Here is a 14549-nt window from a genome sequence, read left to right as displayed (position 1 = left end):
AATGGAAAGGCTGAACACTATGATTCAGTGTGTAATTAACCTCCGTTTAGTACACTGAGCCTTTACATAGCATTTAACCAAGAGATTGAAACCGTATTGAAACAGGTTTTCTTCCCTCGCTAAATGGGAGGACCTGCCTTCAATCTTATTTATCCTAAGTTTATCAGTGAAGGCCAAGAGTCTTTAAACATACATTCTAAACTGATCCAGTCTTTACTTGTAATAACATGTTCCTGCTATGTCTAATGGAAAAGGCCACGCATACTTTTCTGTTTTGATTTGTCTGGTAAAATTGACAAGAAAACAGGGTTTTGATCACGAAAATGGTTACGTTTATGCTAAGCAAATGCACATATTGTTATTATATTCTAACAATTCATCTAGAATAACAAACATTGGAGGGTTTCTATGAAAATGCTTATGGCTCCTACACATAAGGGAAGGCTGGGGGCACCCAATATCCACCTGTATTACCCTGCAGCTCCGATTAGGTTGTCAGAGAGTAGTTTACGGGTGACCAGGGCAAGATCTGACAGAGGATGGACAGAACAGTGGTGGGAAGGACCCTAGAGGAGGTACTATGGTGTGCTCTGGTGGACAGGCCGGCAAACATATATTGCAGCAAGATCACAGCCTTGGTGGGGGACACATTGGATTCTATTGTCCACTTGGTGGGTTTGATGACCTTTTCCTCCCCTTTAACTACTCTATTCCGAAACCCCTAGTTCGGACTGGTAGTGGAAAGGGGAACCTTCGCTCAGTGGGAGTAATCTGACTGCCGCAAGCTGCGAGAGACGGTGGAGGGCCAGGACATCATAAGGTTTGTCCAATGCAAACGACAATTTGCCTTGGGGGAGGGTGAGAGATTCCATTACACGGAACTGAGGCACTGGCTAATGAACCCAGAGAATAAGGCAGTGGCGATCAGGGAGCTGACTCCCTTCAAGAGACATGATTCTCACTGGCTCGTGGGTGTTAGGGTTGTGGGGGACTGGGAGGTCTCTCCAGAATACATCTTTCGCCCCTTTGTTAGGTGTAAGTATAATGATATCATTAGTTTGTTAATGATTTGAAGTTGGAGTCAGCAATCCCGGGAAGCGATCTCTTTTCCCTGGTCCCTCCTCCACCTCCAGACCTGTACCCATATTAGTCTATTCTGTTCCTCACTACCTGCCTGGGCCAACACTGTCTTTCTAGTCATGCGGTTTGGAATCACCACCTGCTGCTGCTACCACCTGCTCTAGTTCCTAACCACCTCCTCTTAAAATTCTACTGCAAGCAATTTACTATTGTGAAACTTTAATTTAAAATGTCAAAGTACTGCATTGTGGTTAACAATATTGTTCCTCAACATTTGATGTGTTTTTTGTTGGTTTGTTTTCTTTTGGTGTTATTGGATTTCAAGACTGATAGTTTAGATTTCATTGTCTCACTTTTGTGACTTCATGTGTTTCTGTCCCATTTAACCTGATTTTACCGTAGGTATATGTATCCACATTGATATTTACAAAGGTAATACTTGTTTTTGATCAGCATATGCTTAATATTTTAAGTAAAAATTTGATGGATATTTTCCTTTTTTTGTGTTTGCAAACAGATCGTCCTGGTCTGGGGAATGTCTCCATTATCGAAAAAATGCAGGAACGCATAGTGCATGTACTAAAACTTCACTTGCAAAACAACCATCCCGATGACACCTTCCTCTTTCCCAAACTACTCCAGAAAATGGCTGACCTCCGACAGCTTGTTACTGAACACGCCCTTCTTGTTCAGAAGATCAAAAAGACTGAGACTGATGCTTCCTTGCATCCGCTGCTCCAAGAAATATATAAGGATATGTACTGAGAGAGTTTGTAAATTTCCTACCAGATCTCAGACAGAGAAAATCAAAATAAATGGGAGCAAATCTGCAAATACATTTTGGGAGAATCAAACAATTTGTGATATGGACTACTGGCTTATCTAGATTTTATTTTTAAAGCATTAAGTGCTAGCAATATACTGATTGTCCTGTCATTTTAAGACAAAACCCATGGTTAAAATTGGAAAATGTTTGTGAATGTCTTTTATAATCAGAAGAATTAATAGTTGGTTGATGGATTCTTCCAATATGATTTTGGGTGGAATGTATGTGTATGTGTATGTGTCTCTGTGTCTATGCATATATGCGCTGCACACTTTTGGAGGTTTACTATTCACTCCATGAGTTACTGCATTTACATTCTTGCTAAGAATGTATATGCTCTAGATTCCTTGTTGGTTTGTGTGGACAAAAGCATGCATGGTGAAGTACAGTAAACATACATTCCATTTGTTTACTCGGATCGCCTATGCATGGAAATTTGTCATTTTGAAGGTAAGAACAGACCTGACGCAAGGTGGTATCTTGCCACTCTGCAGAATCGTAGTAGCTTCTGACACCGAACTGTGCTCCATTTCCACAATTTGACTGCTGTATATTGAGGGAAGTCATTTTGGTGGCGGGCCACCAAATTGTGATTGCCTTACCATTTTATCAAGAGTACATTTGTTGCTTCATGTAGTAATTTAAGTATGGGGTTACTTTGAATTTGTTGCCCCTTTTTAAAAGTAAGTTTTATTTTTTAAATATCACTTAATCTGGTAATAAGAGCACACCTAGTACAGCCGCTATCCATAGATGTAGTCTTGGCACCTCAGCCTACTAGCTTCAGGAGTACTTAAATCACTCAAATTAACCATGAACAGTTGTCTAGTGTTGTTCTGTTTTAGCACCTTTTTAATTAAATCTTTTAAGTATGCCCTTTTTGGTCCCCTTTTAATTGAACACATTACATGTACTGTTTCCAGCAGGATATGTGTCCAGAGGGAGTTCCAGAGCTTCCAATAGCATATCCCAATGAAGGTTAAAATATATATTCAAGAAACCTTGAAGGGTTTGTGTCCATAATGTACCTGAAGCCAATGTAGTCAACGACAGCCATTTACATTCACCAATGAAAGAGAATTGATCATTGAAGATCATGTCAGGTGCTCATAGGATAGTGAAAGACCAGACCACATGTCATGAAAGCATGTAGAAGCAAACCATATTCTCATTCACATGATGTCTTTGAAACGGTTAGAGAATTTCAAGTGTAATCTCTTAAAGTGTAAAGACATGCACGCATTTTATTTAAGGAAGATAATCTTTATAAAATGCCGGTAACTACAAGATTATGCACAATTTTGTTTACCGAAGGCCTTTTTTAAGACAACTTTATTTTTGCAGTATCTTTCACACCACGCATGTACCTCCCTTTAGCAGAGACAGACCCACTACACCTTTGTAGAAAATATCAAAATCTTAGATTGTGGAGCAGCCAATCGAATAGGAGGCATTTTAGGTGTCATGAGTGTCTCTTAACATAATACCCAGATGTCCATATCTCATACCACAAGTCTAATTTTGGATGGAACAATGATGCACTACTTCATAGAAGTATCAGAGTAAGGACATCACATTCATCCATGTTTATGATACCCTCGTATGGAAACTAGATTGAACTGGGTTCTAGTTCGTTTAGAAAAGCAGGGACTGCTTTAATCCATTCAAAATGTCTGCTTCTAAGCCAATGTCCTCTTCCTCTTCATCTGAACTATTCTTCATTTGCTGTATTCCTTTATTTAATGTATGTAATTCTGAATTCACCCAGTAATGAGTTCAACATGCAATATAGTACTAATTATAAAACACAAAAATTCACTCGGGTGTTAGAACCTTTTTTTTTTTTTTTTTTTATTTAAGTTGCACACATTGCTTTCCATGATTATGGGGCTATGTTTTAGCTTGGAATATATTTTAATTGAAAGTATTTAAACAATGTATCTGTACAAACTGGTTAATATTGAAATTGTTCTTATAAAAGGCAGTTATTAAATCTTGGGCAAAATATACATTTGCGATAATGCCAGTTTGTGCTGAATTGATATGACCAGGGGGTCGCAGAAATGTTGTCTAACTCCCAAATACTAATTTCGATTTGATTTATAGAGGTAGAGCTAAATGGACATGCATAACTTCAGTATTCCATGGTATCCTGAATGCAAAGTCAATAGAACATCTTGATTCTTAGGACATTTTCCACCTTTCAAGTACCATTGATACATTTTGTGCTAGTGTGAACTCCTAAAATTCTATCAAGTATCATTTAAAAGCATTTGGACATCCCTATCCTGATGTTCAGGAGGCTAGGATGGATTCATATTTTCACAGGGTAAAAATAGTTCTGGCACAACGGATTTGCAGTGAAAACTGGTGTGTAAAACTAGGCCTTAGTGTGGGAGAAAAACCCCATGACTAATTAAAAAATTGAAGTAGGTGGGTATCTTTTAAGAGACCAACCAAATGGCCCCTGTTCCTTCATGGTTTTGATCAGTTTAACTTTTGGATGTGTACAATGGGTGAAGATGTGTATAGCTATGGAATCCTAAGAGGAATGTGAAATGTGTTACTGTTGTAAGGTGAACTTTACAGAAAGACTAATAGTTTTCAGAAGATATTGTTATATCTAATAAATGTAACTATTTTCTTCTATTTTGAAAAACAAGCAGCATTATTTCTGGAATGGAAATTGTGGGCTGTACAAGAAATATGCTTTTTGTTTTCTAAGTGTTAATGGATGATTTGTTAGATGTAGAACTTCTGATGAATCCAGAAGATCCTGGGTTTCCTTCTTTCTCAGTGCTTGTGAACGAAAGGGTGTATGGCTGTATGTGCAAGGCTGGATAATATAAATAAGGCATTAGCAAATCTGAAATCTCACTGGTACTTAAAATTACAAAAATGCTTACTCTGTCTAATGGAGATCCTCCAAATACTTAACAGTATTACTTCTACAATACAAACCTTATATCTAATGTTATCATCTAAATTTAGGGTGTTCGTAACATTTCCCGGGATTGGATAACGTCAAAGAAGCATAAGTAGAAGTTAAATTGAGAAGGATTGCAGCTTTTAGTAATGTCAAAGGGTGTAAACACACCAGAAAGCATTCCTCAGTTCTACTGCTGAAGTTGCAATGTAATGTTGACTGAACACTGCAGCATTAAAGACTGTTTTTGATCTGCATAAGTGACCTGGAGCATCCCAAAGAAAAAGAAAGATTAAAGCTATGTATGCATTTCACCATTCAGGCTAGTGATACATTGTAGCTATATTCGCTGTAAACATATTGGGGTTTATTTTTATTGTGCCTGGTTTTTGCACAGAGAAGGCTCCTTATGCGTACACTTATGCAAGCAGTCCTCTGCATGCAATTTTCAGTAAATGCCTTCTGCAACAGTCATTGTAGATGACCTTTCAAATTGTTTCAATGTGTGGGTGCGTTTTTCACATGCAAAACAGGTTGGACCTTGGTTTCAGCACAGAATTTACACCCAGACATGAAAACAGTCAGAACCGTCACCTGCCATGTATGTGCATGGCAAGAAGGCATTTACTGGAATCCCAATTGATTGACTGGCAGTTATTGTGGGATGAAAATGACCCCATTTTCAGTTTCTTTTTTAACATCTTCATCAGAAACTTTCCTTGGGGATCATTTCAGCTCTGTTAAACAGGTTTTTCAACTCTTTTATACGTGCCCATTACATCCGAGCTGCATAAATCCCCTTTTTAAAAACAAAGCTGGAACAGGCATGTTGTAGGAAGGAATAGCGTAATTCTCAAGTGCTGCATGGCTTGGACCTAATTTCATATCTAAATCTCGGGTGCAAGTCTGAAATGTGAGTATTCATGGGCTCCTTCAACCCATACGGGGCTGTGTGCAGCTTATGGTACACTTCTAATGGCTAAATGTGTGCGTTTGTTAATGACCAAGAAAATAACCACAAGTCAGTCCATCTCTTGCGAAAGCTGTGGCATGAGCATGCCTGAGGATCATTTCAGTTACCAGACTTATTTCTTTACATGCCCCACCCCTCTGTGGTTTGCTTTACCAGGTCTTTTGCATATAAATTACATTTGTCTTATTTGGTACAGCCTTTACAACTGAATGCCAAAACACAACATATTACAAAGCCTTTTCGAAAGTTATACAATTTACAAGCGTTATCAATTCATAGACGTAACCTCAATTTGCAAGGCTATATCCTGTACTATGCCAACAGACAAGTTAACATAAAACCTTTTAGATTTCATCCAGAGACTTCCTACTTTTGTTTCCTTTTTTTTAATTGATGAGTTCCAAACAAAAACATGTTCAGTGGCATGTAAGTTATGCCAAAATTGCTCATACATAAACTGTTTTTTTACAGTCATAAGCTAATCTGACAGCTTTGGGTAAGAAAACTATTATGTTCAACAGAAACAAATCAGTGTCGCTTCTGCATCCAAGACATTCTAGCTCAATGGTGATTATTCACGCATTACAGTAATTGTGTTGCTTGAAGGTTTACCACAAATTGTCCATTTGGAGACGCTACCATCAGGGAAAAATTGTGTTGTGTATAATTTGATCATAATTTGATAACTATACAGCAGGTTTATTTTCTCATTAACATAATTTAAATGTAAAGTTTCGAGATAACTAATGAAATATGCTGTTCATTGTGAAGAGAATTTGTACATTCTGTATTTTGAAGAGCATTTCCGTTGTCCTTAAATTTGCAATAAAAGGTATTAGTCAAAGATCATAATCCAAAGGCATGCTTTTGTTTGAGAATTAAATGCATTTACATTGAACTAAAGTACAGTGTGTTGCATTTCATAGTGTCAGTTACTGGTGATTCATTGGAATACAGGATCTAAAATAACAAGGAACAGTCCATAGAATGCAATTTTAAACCAATAGGTGTGTGGTGTGTACCTAAATATTACTTAAAGCAATTAAATATCCATATGGACCCTGCTGTCAAAGTGCGAATGAAAAATGTTTTTCGTGAAGCTTTTGCCCAGCAAACACTCTTAGTAAATACAGAAAGGTGATGAGACCTAGTACTCTTATTGTGCACAATTTACTATGCGTAGCTCTCCTATGCAGCAATTGTTTTTAATGGCACAGCATATGTACCTGCATATGAGTGAGGTGAAAATACAAAAATGTTATTAAAGAACCTAAGAATATATAATTTGAAGTAGGTATGCGAATATTGCAACCAGTTTAAAATGCATTTAAGCCTACATAGGAGTTGCATTTCAAAATATATAAGTACAGATGGAATGGCTTATTTTGTGTATTTTGCACATGGCATGTGTGCAACTATGCAAATGCAAGGTATATTTTATAGGGGTATGTATTTTCAAAAATTACCTGCTTTGGGTAAAGTCAATTTCGGCATTTAAAAAATACATGATATATTTTCCACGTTTTTCTGTATTGTTTTAGGGTTATAGTAAATATTATTTTCCATTTATGCACTTACAGAAGTGCAGAAACGTAGTTCTTGTGGACAGTTTCAACACTGCTTTGGTTACACCCCAGATGAGTTGAACTATGTGAAAATACACTTCCGAGTCAATTGATAAAGCATTTCTTTTCCTACTATGAACCATTCCTAACCTATTCTAGGAATAGTATAAATATTGAAACAAACTTCAGCCCTAGAATATGTTGGGAACGTGCTGGATAATTGACGGAAAAAATCTTAATCATACGAAATGTAAAAACGTGGTACCTATTTAACATGATGCAGGTAAAATGAATAGCATACATTTAAATACTTTTTTTCATACAGGTAGTATAAAGTGATTTATAGTCTTGTAGAACATGCATTTTCATTATAGCAATTCTCTTCCAAATTAAATACATCAGAATTGGTTACTGTACAAATTGGCTGTGCATTTCCTATTCACAGTTTCATGAATCACAAGTGCTCTTCAAGTTTACTCCAAATGGGAATTCTGTTAAAAGCCAACGCTTTAATCAAAACTGACTTTGAATTTGTAAAATAAAATGGTGCGTCTTACAAATTACCTACTCAGACTATCCTACAAACATTCTGTTTTTGTTTCTCATTTGTACCATATGTTTTTATCCAGATTATTAGTTATTTTATTGATTGTAATGTAAATGTTTTATTCTTGTGAAGAATGTGATGGGTCTTCCATATGTGGTTTGTGCTTTATACCCATGCATTAATATTCGAGAAATGGTGGTTGATCAGCAGGTAGCACTGTGCAGTGGAAAGTCCAAAAAAATCGTTGCACATGCAATGAAAAGTTGAGAGGTCACCTGTGGAGATGTATCTTATGTGGATAAGGTTCTTTGCCTGTATGTAACATGTATGTTACACTGCTGAGATAGTGGTTCCTACTTGCGACCACCCCTCCCACCCACCACATGGTACCTATTCAGAAAGGACAATGTGATCTTTGTTTGTTCCACGTGTTAGCATTTTACACTATGAAGAAGGTTGCATGATATGTTCTTTGTGGAAATAGTACACTTTTGCACTCCCTGAAACTGCAGCAGTACGGGTTTGCTACTGTTTTCTTTGTTTTCAGATACACTGAAGTCAAAGAAGGTGAAATGTAATGTCCTCACTAAATGCCAGTATATTGTCTTCTGAGTCACGCATAGTGAATGTTCACAACACATTTGACCTCATGAAGACCTATTCAGTCAGACTGTTGATAATGATATGTAAGTTGATTCGAGCATGCCTGTCAGATGGCCAATGGAGACATTAATTTCTATTCCTGCGCGAGCGCATTCTTTATAGGTATTTTAGAACTTTTTTTCCTTTTTTGTAATGTGTAATAATGACATTTTGACTAACGATTAGGCTGTAATGTTGATTATTCATTAGTGACTGTTTGGACGTAGTTGAGAATGAATTGGCAGTGCAATGACATGGAAACTAATGTCAATTAATAAATGTGCAAATATTTGCCTAGGTGCCTTTTGCAGAATATATCTAATGTAACCTTTAATCAAATAAAATCTGTTTTTGATGACTTTAGATTTGATGTAAATAAACATTATTTTGGAGTTTGTCTTCTTGCAAGGCTCCTCTATCTCAGGTATAAGTCTGTGGTACACTGCCTCTGCATGAGCCTGCAGTGAGAACAAAACTGTGGTAGCGAAAAATGAGGAACTATGTGGTTACACAGGAACAGTCAGAGGGAAAGGAGAACCAAGACTGATTATTTTGCACTGTTAAGAGATCATATGAGGTAAACATTGCGGAGCAAAAACATTGCTTGTTGAATGCTTCCAATACAACGTTTATGAATAGAAAAATGTGGACTTTGTCACTTTAAAAAAAATACTTTTAATTTTAATTTTCTATGTTGGAAATAGTGGTTAACTAATCAGAGACTGTGCCGATTGTATGTAATGTGTTCTTGTAAAAACAAAATACTCTAAGTTTGATGAATGTGATATTACAAGGTACCATGTTGCTTTAATTTTTGAGGAAAATAAAACTTTTTTTATTAAAAAAAAAAGACAGAAGCCTGTGTGGTGTTCATGTGCTTTTTTAAATAATGGTGCCACTTCACTTGAATCATCAGAAAAAATCATAAGGTCATGGAAATACAAAGGCATCTCATGTCCTGCCCTGAGTAGCGTCAAAAATCTTTCCCTAGAATGATGGACCAAGATGGATGTAGATAAAGGTAAGTTGTGTTTAACCCACATTACGTTTGTTACATGTTATTCTGTTTGTTTGCCACATATGCAGTGCAAGTCAGCAGATGTTACCACATCTTACCTTCTAACGTTAGCAGCCTCAGTAATGTTTTAAAGCTGAAGCATAGGACCTTTAGATAAGTTCTTGACTGAAGACCGAACAAGAAGCCACGTTGCATGTGCTGATACCTTTAAGAATTGTTGATAGTTTACAAATCGAAAAGCAAGTCCTCTCTTTTTGCTTCGCTTTCAAGAACATCATAATCAATAATTATTCTTTTGTGCCATGTTCTGTGAGCATGGCAAAGTGGTAGTGCATGAACATTATATGAAGCCTTCCTTAAAGGAGACTTGCCTTCACTGAGTTTTGTTATTAGTTGGACCTGTAAACTGATCAGCTTTGAAGTCTGCCCAGATGTTGAAAAAGCTAATAAATTTCAGTTTGCAACAGGGATATCGTAAAAGAGAGTTAGGATGGGGCCATACTCGGAGAAGGAATAGAATTTGGGAAAGGCCAGCATGGTCTTTCCAAATTAGGAAGATTTCATAGAAAGTAATATGGAGGTGTACCTTACTCTTATGTTTTCTCAGGGCTGTGGAGAAACTAGAGCTATATCCCATTCCTTTTAGCAGGTAATAGATAAAATACTTAATTTTAAGGGTATTATTCAAATGGATCCTATATTAATAAGAGTCGAGTGATACCTGTTAAATTCAAACATGTGTACACCGAGAACGAACCTGCTTTATCAGTAAACCTGGCAACTGCCCAGAAATAAAGCAGAGTAGCATATGCCAACAAAGGGGCCTGATTTTTTCGAATTTGCTGAAACTGAAGGCCAATACACAGGCAAAACGTTCACGTGCCAGGTTTCCATTCTACTAGTGACTACCAAATGGATACTAAACGAGGCAAACTGTGCTTCCGGATTATGGGCTCAGATGCTTAAGACTGAAAGAGGGAAAGATTAGGTGGTTCTGGTGGGGGAGAATGGACAACTTAATTTGTTTGTCTTTAGTTTGGAAAACACCATTACATTGCTTTAAAGCAACAACAAAAAGGCTTCATTGAGGCTTGTAGTTCAACTGTTGTGTGCAGAAAGCACATTGATCAGTGTTTTCTGCATGGCCCGACCTGGCTCAATCCTTGTTTTGTTATTGCATTTACATTGTTTTCACTATTCTTAACAACAAAACTTTTCAGCATCTTGGTAGGATTGTTGACCTCCAGGGCACACCCATTCATCTTTGGAAGACCATTGTTCACACATGTAGATGTTTGCATGGAGCGAAATTATTCTCAATTTCCAAAGAGGTCCTGTATTAGTTTACCAGCAGAAGACTATATGATGACATCAATTAGTTAACAGCTCTATATGTATTAGTATAATATGGTTGGTTTGTGGAAGGTGGCAAGGTTTCTCTAAGCACAAAAACAGGAATGTTGTTTTCTCTAATTGACTCGTAGAGGAGTGGCACATGTGAAAACGCAGATCAGAAAGTAAAGGAAATCTGAAAAATGGTGATGCCCCAACAATGACCGTAATGCAAATTGCACAAGCTGCGAGTGTTCACTTTAGAAAGATATATTGACTCGGAAGACATGCTCACTATAAGCTTTGTTTCTGTGCTCACGTTAAAATGCGTTATCCCAGACATATTCTAATACACACTCTCCTAGTGTATAAAAATGTCTGTAGAAATAAATGTGAGAACATGTGAATGTTTCTTACTCAATTGCTGAGTTTGTTGCAACCCTCTACCATGTAAGTATTGCGCTCCAGTGACAGGGAGGGTTGGTTCCCATAGAATGTTGCATTGTAAGCAAACTTGTGAAAGGCAGAGGTAATCTATAAAAAAAAATACAAAAAAATTAAGTTTGTGTCTCTGACAACCTGGTGAATTAAACATGCTCTGACTACTCCTTGTACTAATTCAGTGCTGAGCAGATGTAGAGAATTAGTACAAGAAATCTAGGCATCAGGTTGTCAGACTACAAACATTTTGAAAGGTTGTTGTAGAGCACATTAAACGGATGAAAAGGCATTTACTTGTCGAAGAAGTACATACTTTAAAATGTCTGAGTATCAATCAAAGACTTCTGATCAAGCCCACTGTTAAAGTAGGAGCAATTGTGGTGTTACCAAAATAACAATACAGATATATATAAATATATATATATATATATGTACTATTCAATAAACTTGCCATAAAACAGAAACTTACAAAAGATTCCATTTTTGATGTGCAAAAAAAGTTGATTGATTCAAGAAGGATTAGAGGCAGGATATATTTCCGAGTGTACACCTTTAAACTTGATAGTAAAATAAAGGCATAGCTAGACGTACAATTCGCCAAGGGTACATAAAGTGACTAGCGTTCTGGGTAGACAAGTAGTAACCCACAATGATTACAGCGTGACACAAATTTAAAGGCACGCTGCAGCCATTGGTGATCATTCATGGGACACACTACACTGTTTACAGCGTTTAGCAGAAGCAGAGGATATTATGTCTTCAGTAACATTCGATGTTAAGTCTATAAACAAGCACTGATCAGAGGGGATGCTAGCGATAGCAGAAGCAATAGGGAGATAACAAGTAGCTGAAGTGAACCATGTGTATTTTATGAAGTTATTGGAATTCGTGTTAAACACTTTTTTTTTTTTAAAATGTGTGTGGACCTACTATTTACAATTAATTGGAACCGGCATGGGAGCTCTGTCTAGTACGAGATTCGCCAATTTGTCTGAGTAAATTTAAGCATTCAAATGGCTATCACCCCTATGTCAGTGGGTGGAAATGGCAGTAACAGTCTACAGGCCGATCCTAGGTAGGCCCTCGAGCAGGGCTGGGGACACTGGGGTTAAAGCCATTTGCACCCTTGGGTTTATCTGAGGTGCAAATGGTTTCTTTTTTTTTTCCTCAGGAGATTGACTGTGCTTATTGTGCAATACCAATCTCCTGAGGAGGAAAAAAGGTGGCCGCGGCCATACGGAAAAGGGACTAGACCCTTTTTCATTTCTGTGGTGGTGGCCGGGAGCGAGAGGAGTGCCAGGACCGAAGCGTATGGCTCTGGTCCAGCAGATAATTTTGGAGAGGGGGAGGACGTGGAGAAGGGGTTGGTTTTGGGGCAAAGGGGCATAACAGGGAAAGGCTCCCTGGTGACTCCCCACTTTAAAAAATACAAGATGTCACCTCCTGCGGAAGGGCCTTGGGCGGCTTGAAAAGCGGGTGGAGACTGTGTATTCTCACCCACTGTTCCAGCCACCTGATTGGGTAAGCGCCCTTCCCCTGGTGTGAATGCAATCAACTGCCCCTTTGGTCCCATTGAGGGGTGGCGATACATTGATGTTGCTTTCGTAGTCAGGCAGGGAGATGGACATACTTTTGGGTTATATCTTCAGGAATTAAACAATATTGATGATTGTGTACCACTAACCCAGGAAGGTAACAAATTCTAAAGTGAGTTTATTTTTTATTTTTTGTCACAATCATGTGAAGTTCTCTCTGCTAAATTCCAGATAAATAACTCACAATCACTCACCATTCACTTAATATATAGACCGCCTGGTCCTCTTGGCACCTTTGAGGAGGATCTGCATAACATAATCACGAGTAACCTGAAACCTTCTTCGCAACTACTCCTATTAGGGGATTTTAACTTAGGCTTTAACGACCAAATGGACAAAAATGCAACAGATATAGTCGATATAGTCAATGCACTAGGTCTTTCCCAACAAGTCAACAAACCCACCCATATAAAAGGAAGAATACTTGATTGGATAGTGGATTATAACTGTTCAGCCACTATCTCATCCCTCCTGCCGTTTTTGTGGACAGACCACTCTTTGGTGTCATTCCACCTCTCTCCTATAAGACCTACTCCAGTGGCCCAGCCATTAGTGCCACCATACTCAACAAGGAGTAAAACAAATATCACAGCAGAGAAAGTCATCCCTGCTATCCTGCCCACCCTTAATGCACTGCCAGAAAATCTTGACCCTAGTATCTTAGTTCAGGAATTCAACAATATTAAGCTCACCACTCTAGACAAAATTGCCCTTGTGAAACTCAGACCTAGCAAACCAATAGCCCATTTAAACAAATGGTTCACACCACAACTTTAGGACCTTTGCAGCCTAAAATAAAAAAAGTGAAACTAACTGGAGACTTTGCCCCTCCAGCGAGAACAAAGCTAAATTAACCTCACTTTCCTCACATTACAAGAAGGAAATCTGCCGGGCAAAACGTAACTCCTATGATGAGCGTATTGCTCAATCCAACTCTAGTTCTTTGAGTATGGAGAAGAGTTCTTTCATACTAGAGTCCCCAATAGCCATACCCGATGTTTGTACCAAAGACAAATCTTGGTGCACAGACATCCAACATGCTCTAGCTAATAAAATCAACATGTTCCAAAATAAAATTCAGCAAAAAAAAGAAGTACTGAACGTACAGCACCTGCCCAATAACCTCTTGCCCAGTGTTTCACCACCGGTACACAAGACCACCATCCACTTTGCCAAACTGACCACCTTGGAAGTAGAAAAAATTATCTTGTCACTGAAGCCTTCGAATTGCAAAGGTGACATCTGCCCAGCACAACTAATAAAAGACGCTGCTAGAGAACTATCCCCATTCATCACCAAACTGATAAATGCCTCCTTCACCTCCGGCACTATCCCGGCTAACCTCAACAATCATGGGTGCTCCCTCTCCTCAAGAAACAGACTTTAGATCCCCTTATTCCTACTAATTACCGGCCTATTACCACGGTCCCATTTCTGTTAAAAAAAAAATACTGGATAAAGCAGCCTACATCCAAATTCAAAAACACCTTGAATTGCACAAACTCTTAGGTAACAGACAATCTGGTTTCCGTCCACTACACGGAACAGAAAAAGCCTTAATCGACCTAAAGTCCCAAATAGACGAGCTGAGAGACAAAGGTAAG

The 14549-nt window shown here is 38.1% G+C and overlaps 1 protein-coding gene across 3 annotated transcripts in view; it reads left to right on the top strand.

Moving 5' to 3' along the window:
* The window catches only part of PPARA (peroxisome proliferator activated receptor alpha), a 491326-nt gene extending 482370 nt beyond the window's left edge, over positions 1-8956 (top strand). For all 3 annotated transcript variants that reach the window (XM_069628182.1, XM_069628181.1, XM_069628184.1), the window contains one exon: positions 1598-8956. In XM_069628182.1, coding sequence (XP_069484283.1) covers positions 1598-1845 — 248 coding nt within the window. In that variant the 3' untranslated portion in view covers positions 1846-8956. The remainder of the gene's footprint in view (positions 1-1597) is intronic.
* The last annotated feature ends 5593 nt before the right edge of the window (positions 8957-14549 follow it).

This window comes from Ambystoma mexicanum, chromosome 12 (assembly GCF_040938575.1).
Source record: "Ambystoma mexicanum isolate Mex_15411 chromosome 12, UKY_AmexF1_1, whole genome shotgun sequence".
NCBI classification, from domain to species: domain Eukaryota; kingdom Metazoa; phylum Chordata; class Amphibia; order Caudata; family Ambystomatidae; genus Ambystoma; species Ambystoma mexicanum.
This window is presented reverse-complemented; position numbering and strand designations above follow the sequence as displayed.